Source organism: Limulus polyphemus, unplaced genomic scaffold, assembly GCF_000517525.1.
Source record: "Limulus polyphemus unplaced genomic scaffold, Limulus_polyphemus-2.1.2 Scaffold4430, whole genome shotgun sequence".
NCBI lineage: Eukaryota > Metazoa > Arthropoda > Merostomata > Xiphosura > Limulidae > Limulus > Limulus polyphemus.
Genome location: NW_013670040.1, coordinates 68,470 through 75,934, shown reverse-complemented (window position 1 = coordinate 75,934; position 7,465 = coordinate 68,470). Strand labels below are relative to the sequence as shown.

Genomic DNA, 7,465 nt, shown 5'->3' with positions numbered 1-7,465 from the left:
AGAACATTTCATATTGTAACAAATCATTGTATAAATTAGAACCTGATCTGTATCACCACAATAGAACATTTCATATTGTTACAAATTATTGTATAAATTAGAACCTGATATGTATCACCACAACAATAGAACATTTCATATTGTAACAAATTATTGTATAAATTAGAACCTGATCTGTATCACCACAACAATAGAACATTTCATATTGTTACAAATTATTGTATAAATTAGAACCTGATCTGTATCACCACAACAATAGAACATTTCATATTGTTACAAATTATTGTATAAATTAGAACCTGATATGTATCACCACAACAATAGAACATTTCATATTGTAACAAATTATTGTATAAATTAGAACTTGATCTGTATCACCACAACAATAGAACATTTCATATTGTAACAAATTATTGTATAAATTAGAACCTGATCTGTATCACCACAACAATAAAACACTTCCTTCTGTGATAAACTATAGTATGATTTATTATACTGATATTATACCTTCCCTCCACTTACTATTAGCTCATCAAGATTTTGTGCTGTCCTCTATATGTATAATTTTTCACACACCACTAGCCTTGAGGTTCCCACCCAAATTTGTGTTCCAATGTGCTATTGCTGCACTGTAGCATGCAACAACCCTCCACCAATAGGAATGTGTCACACCCTCTTAGTGCAGCTGACTCACCCTATACTGATTTCTACAGTCATTTCTCAATTTGGCATTTGCACATATATATTTTGATTACACTTTTCTATTCTGCATTATGAATTTACAAGTTCATGTTACTACTTCTTTGTCTAGTGTTGATCAACAAGGCCTTATTCAAGCTAGACAAACAACAACTATGGTGTTGAGCTCCTTTTTGTCTATTATGTTAGCCATAGAGTATTGATAGTTGGAGCCCTACATCTGACCTGATCCTTCTGCTGACCCAGAGACATATATTCCCTTACCTGTGGAACCGGTTCACAAGGACAGTGATTTTGCTGCACCTTCTCAGTCCACTGTTGTTGATTGTCCTAGACCTTCCTTTTCTTTCTTGGATATGATTTCTCAAGTTTGTTACAATTTGTCCCTTTCTTCTGTATCTTACGATTCTTCTCCTTCTCTTTTGCATTCAGGCCCTACAACTGATTATTTTGTTTTCTTTCATCTCCTGATGTTCAGATCTACACTATTTTCTGTCCCACCTTCATGCTGGAGCCAGCATGCCTCGTCCTCCTTGCTTAGCAGATACACCTGCCTTGGCCTATCATAGAGCTGAATTTCCCTTTCTGAATTCCACGGATTTGGGGTCTTTTTTCAGGCTATGGGGTCAGATCGTTTATCTTCATCTTTCACCAGCTCAATTCTCATGTCTTTATCTCACACATACTCTTTTTTGCACTGTCTTTCCTCTATCCACTCTCTTTCAGAGGCTATCCACCATTCACCTGAGGAATTTTTGGCAGATACTCATTCTTCTGTCTTTTCTATAATGACGTGTTTGTCTTCTTTTGCTTTATCTCACTATATATGGTTTCTTTGTCATTGGAACTTGTTAGGCAGGGATGTCCTACTTTCTCAGGTGCATTTACCTGGCTCTTATCTCTGAGACCTTCATGTGGCTCCTTTCCTCCACCAAACTGTGTTTTGTGGAGTCCTGGATTCTTGTGTGAAGGCTGTGCACCAACACTTCCATTTCTTCTCTGATTTCTCATCTTTTGCAAGCTTTTCCTGCACTTGAATCTGTACCCCTTCCTCCAGCTTCTTCTCCTTTTCCTACCCATCCCCCTTCTCATGTCATTACTCTGACCATTGAATTCAGTGCCATCAGTATCAATAGTAACTATATGTTAGGTTTGGGCTTGGTTGCCTCAATTTGGAGACCGTTGGCACCTGTTTGCAACCGATTGTTGTGTCCTTTGGGTGCTGTCAAAGGTCCTTACTCTTTATTTTTCCTTTTCTCCTCCTTTGTCTCCCATTCCAATTTCTTTCCCTCCTCCATGGGATCTAGTTTGTTGCCAGCATCTGTACGAAGTGGCTTTGGACCTCTTAGCATAAGATGCTATCGAACAGATTTTTTTCCTTCTCCAGGATTTTATTCCTGTCTGTTTATCATTCCCAAGAAAATGTAATTGTCACCCAGTGATAGATCTTTCAAGACTCAATTGCTTCAACAGCCTCCTTTGGTTTACCATGGAGTCTTTTATCACCCTCAGATGGTCCTTCACTCCAGGTCTTTGATAACCAAGGTGGATGTCTTGGATGCTTACCTTTACATTCCCATTTCATCCAGGCGTTACCTTTGGTTTGTTCCTTGGAATCAGTTTTTTCAATTCCACCCTCTCCCTTTTGGCCCCATATGGGTTTTGTCAGGTAGTCAAAGCTTTTGCTTGACACATTCAGGATTTGGGACTGCAGTTTTACCATTATATGATGATTGACTTTGTCCCAACAAGCCTCATACAACCATACTCTTCTCCTTCAAGAGTCTGAATGTCTGTGTTGGTTGGTCAAATTGGAGAAGTCGCATCTCACACCCACTCAGTTTCTCATTCATTTGGATGTGTTTTTCAATTCCCATCTCAACAAAGCTGAACCTTCTCCTCTTCATTTGAGGAGCATGGAGCAGTTAGTTTCCAATGCCATATCCTTACCTTCTATCAATATATGGGAGTTTCTCTTTCATTTGGGAACATTGGCTTTCATGGAATCACTTATCTCTTTGGGTCATGCTCATATGTATTGTCTTTAATGGACTGTGCAAGATTAGAGGAACCCAGTTCAAGATCCCTTGTACTCCACCATTTACCTTCTTTCTCCTTCTCATCTGAATCTCCATCTGTTTACAGATGTGTTTTGGACAGGGTGGGGGTGCATCTCGACTCTCCAGAGATTTCGAGTCAGTGGTCCCATGGAGAATTGTCCCTTCATGTCAATCTCTTAAAACTTTTGGTGGAATGTCAAGCTTTGGATCATTTTCGTAGAAAGGACTCTTTCATTAAAAAAGTTTGACCAAAATCCAAAAATAAAATGGCTGTCTAATTAATAAATGTTTATTTTTAAAAATCTTATTTCAGTTAATTGGAAAAACTATAAAAAGCCATTCAATGTAATGATCAGCAATCGGATAATAATAATTTTGCCATAAAAAAAACTTGCTTAGTGAGAAGTACAAGTCAAATGGGACACATTAGTGTAATACTTTTATTTTGAGTGTAATATTTTTTAAAGAATTTATTGCAAATATTCAGCTTTGGTGTTGCTTGAAAACAACAAGATTTGAAAGTAAGAGGAGAGCAAGAGATCACAAAACAACGTTTACATTCGTGAAACGATAGCAAGGCCACAGGTACTTTGAACCAAACTTGTTCTCGGTGGACACCAGACACAACGTATCGTTTTACCATCTAGTGGATGTCTAATGATGATCCATACAGATAACTCTACAGTTTTCTCCCATGTCAATCACTAGGGGTGGCATCCAGTTGCACTCTTGCCGTTTCCACATTTTTGGGCCCATTCTTTACAAGTATGTCTCATCAATTTTCATATTCCAGGTGCCCTGAATCTTGTCACAGATTGGCTCTTGAGGCCCAACAGGATACTACCTGTTGAGTGGTCTTCCAATCATCTGGTGTTCAAGTGGCTGTGCTTTTGTCTTAAAGGTTTTCCCATTATTATCATGTATTCTCCTTTCTTGTTCTTTTTGCCACATTCATCCTCCCCGTCCTGCGGTCCTTCTTGATTGGGACCTGAATGTTGTTCTCCATGCCCTTACACTTCCTATGAGCCTTTAGCCTCTTGTTCCTATTACCATATTTTGCTTAAAACTCTTTTTTTTCTTCTGTCTGTGGCCATAGAAGATGCATGTTTGCAATTAATGCTTCTCATATTCTTCTTTATCCTGATTGTGCTTTTGTCTCTCTCAAATGTCTGTAGCTTGTGAAGGAGACAGCACATTTACTCCTATTTACTTACCTTCCATTCATTTTTTCTCTTTATCCTTGTTCTGATCCTGAACATCTCTATCCCATCTGTGCAGTTTATTGTTATTTGGTCTGCACTGCTTCTTTTTTTGCAGTTTACTATCACATCTATTTATTTCTTGGAATTTCTGATCTATCCAAGATATTTCTCCCATTACCTTGACAGGATGGCTACAGCAGCTCATCTGTCTAACCTATGATTCATTGGATGTAATTAACATAGACACTTTAAGGTTACCTCTCACTAACTTTGACACCTTGCTCTCTTTTCTCTCTCTCTCTCTCTGGCCACTTACTTCCATTGTCTGTTGATAGAGATTATGCAGACTAGCATGTGGACAACCCCCACGTACTTTTGTCTCACATTATCTTCATCATCTGGCTGTTTCTTTTTCGTTGGTATATAGATTTCCTCCTGTTGCTATTTTACATACCCTTTACCAGCTCTGACTGGGCAAGTTCTTTTTCTTTTCTCTCTTACCATTACAGGGGTCCTATTCTATGTGATGGGATCCCACTAAGTGGCATATAGCACTTGCTAGGTTATGCTTATATATAAAAATCTGCACCATATGGCCGTTCAAGTCTGTTGCACTCACTGATGATATGGGGTATTCCACAAGTTTTCTAGAGATTTTCTCGCAGTATCTTATTTGCTAAACAAGGTCTGATTCAGACTATACCTACTCATGTACTGTCATGAGTAAAACATTGTTGTGATAGCTGCCCATCCCTCCGGTTCTTGTTGAATAAAGTAGGACTTGTCTGCTTTTAAGAATAGGTTTTTGTGGTTACCCATTGCACTGTCTTTAGGTATTGCATTCCTTCATGCTCCCCAACGGAATACAGGATTTCTTTCCACTCACCAGTTCCTAAAGCTACTAAGGTGGTGAACTATGGAGACTCCATTCTGAGTGCGACCAATTCCGCTCACTAGAGATTATGGTGGTGGTGTTCTGTTGGAATACATGGTGCAGACCCTCTTCTTACCATGGAACAGACAAAAAATTTGCAATGCCGCATGGCTTTTAACTGTAGTTGACCCATCAAGTACAGTTTGCACCTCTGGCTGGCTTCCCACCCACCCCTACCTACCACTGTGTGGATGTTGGTTCCTGCAGGACCAGCCAATATAAGCCCTCACTCAGGAGGTTGATTGGGATCCTCCTCCTACTGTTGACCAGATGACAAATACCCTATGCCATCTAGTTTTGGAATGGAGTTGACTCACCACAATGTTTCTCCCATCCTACTCTTGCCCTGATGTTAAGTTTCTGGGTGGCCTAGTGTTAAATATGTGCAGGGGCAGCACACATGAGTTCTCTTTAGTTTGGCAGAATAGAGGTTACTTTCCCTTCTGCTTCCTGGGATTGAGTGAAGATGGTTGGGACCTTCCTACTGCAGACTGGATGCTGCCTCATTTTGAATTGAGGTTGACCCATCATGTACAGTCTGATGCACCCTAGCCACACTAATCTGTTTGGCACATCCATGTCTATGATCAGGTTCTGGACAGTGCTTGATTTCTTCCTGACTTAGCAACTCGTATCTTTATTATGGGTGAAGAGTATACCTTGGTACAGAAGGGGTGTGGTCTCTCATGGGTGTACTATTTTACTTTTCTATGGTATCACACTCTTTGCATGCTTTTTGAAGGGGGCTCATCCTTTTGCGCCAGTCCCACCAACATTTTAATGTTGTTTTTTAGCTATTATGTGAACAGAGGTAAGGTATCATTTTGGAAGTTACCGTTTTCCAATACTTAAAATGTATTTACAATAGATACTTGCCTACTCTCACAGTTCTCACCCATCCTTCTCACTTCCAGTGCACCTTTTCTTGTCTAATCTTGGAGATGATTGAGGATGTGTTGTACTCCTATTGGTGGAGGGTTGTCGCAAGTTCATTTGCATGCTACATCGTAACAATAGCACGTGGGTACACATGAATTTAAGTGAAAGTTTCGAGGCTAGTGGTGAGCAAAAAATTTTGCGTATAGAGGGCAGCACAAAATTAGAAAAAGCTGATATGTGAGAGGAAGTAAGTATCTATCACAAATACATTTTCATGTTGGAAAATGGTAACTTCCGAGTCATCACGACAATAACCGAGTTGACATTTATTCCATAGAGCATGCAGTCTCGCAGCCAATCATGGTACAACGTCGCAGTGGTTCTTATCCTGGGAATGATGCAAACTCTGTACTCTCCCCACGCTCTTCAGAAACCAGTGGGTTGGGGGTGAAGATGGCAGAATATGTACTTGGGAGCTCACCTACCACCAAAGACCTGGATTCAAGGATGGCTCCACTTCATGTAGAATTAGTAAGCTTGTTATTTTAATTCAATGAACAGTAGCTTATTTATAGTTAAGTTTCAATATTAACAGTTTTCTAAATTTCTTATTATAAAATAAAAAAATAGAGGTAAATATTTTGCTGCTATTGGTAGGTTTAATTTTTCTTCCTTTGGAATAATTTTTTTAAGAGTTCTTCATTATTCAGCTAAAATGTAAAATGGTTACACAGTTTTAAAAAATGTATTATCATTAAAATTAGCCAAATATATATCATTTATGTTTATAAAAAGTAAATAAATAATATTATTTATTAAAAAGTTTTTTTTCTGGCCAGTAAAAAGAATTTGCAGTGAGAGAATCTTATTATTTGATTAACTGAAAGGGATGATGCTAAAACGACACAATTACCACCAGATGTGTTAATTGTTAGACTAGTTTCTTGTTTAAGATTTGCTGGGCTAATTCTTTAAGTTAAAAATTTAATAAGATAAAAGAAGTTATGAAGTTTCTTTTATCGTAGAACCAAACAGATGGTAACAACAAAGGTAACAATACAAAACTCTACAACAGTGACGTAAAAGAAAAAGGAAATAATGGTGGAGGAATTATACAAGCCAATGGAATTATTCAGAACAGTTTGCAGAACAAGCAGGTATTTAGGTAAGAAAACTGTAAAAGTTTGTGTAGAACAATGATACGTAATTCTCTATGAAGAAAAAATGGACCTTCTAAATAAGCTATGTTTTATCTTAATTTCTTTGATGTATTTTGTTATATTTAAATTTTCTTTAAGAAGGTATTGTATTAAATTTTCTTTTCCAATATCATCAGTTTCTTCAAATTGAAATGTTTCTTTACAATAAAAGAATTCTTAGTGTGGATGGTTAGTTAAGAATGTTTGTTGTTTTTTATAGGAATCAGATTTCACTGTTATAACCTCTAGTTATAATCTCTGACTTAAGAGGGCAGCAGTAATGTATTTAAATTTCCCCTTTGGCTAGTAATTACATTTGTTTAGCAACAGAAGGTGTGTTGATTCTACAATAACCATCTTCCAATGAAAATATAATGTTTTGTGACCAGTGAAATTCTGTAATTGGCCAGTCAAACATTACTTTCGCATGGTAATGTGATGTAATTATTCAAATAAGATTTAGTCGTTTAAGAGTCTGTGAGTACCATTGGT

The 7,465-nt window shown here is 37.8% G+C and overlaps 1 protein-coding gene across 1 annotated transcript in view; it reads left to right on the top strand.

Moving 5' to 3' along the window:
• The window catches only part of LOC106471138 (pumilio homolog 2-like), a 43,701-nt gene that overhangs the window by 10,756 nt on the left and 25,480 nt on the right, over positions 1-7,465 (top strand). Inside the window, exons 3-5 of the mRNA XM_022399756.1 lie at positions 6,112-6,305; positions 6,800-6,931; positions 7,111-7,162. Of these exons, the coding sequence (XP_022255464.1) occupies positions 6,112-6,305; positions 6,800-6,931; positions 7,111-7,162 (378 nt within the window). The remainder of the gene's footprint in view (positions 1-6,111; positions 6,306-6,799; positions 6,932-7,110; positions 7,163-7,465) is intronic.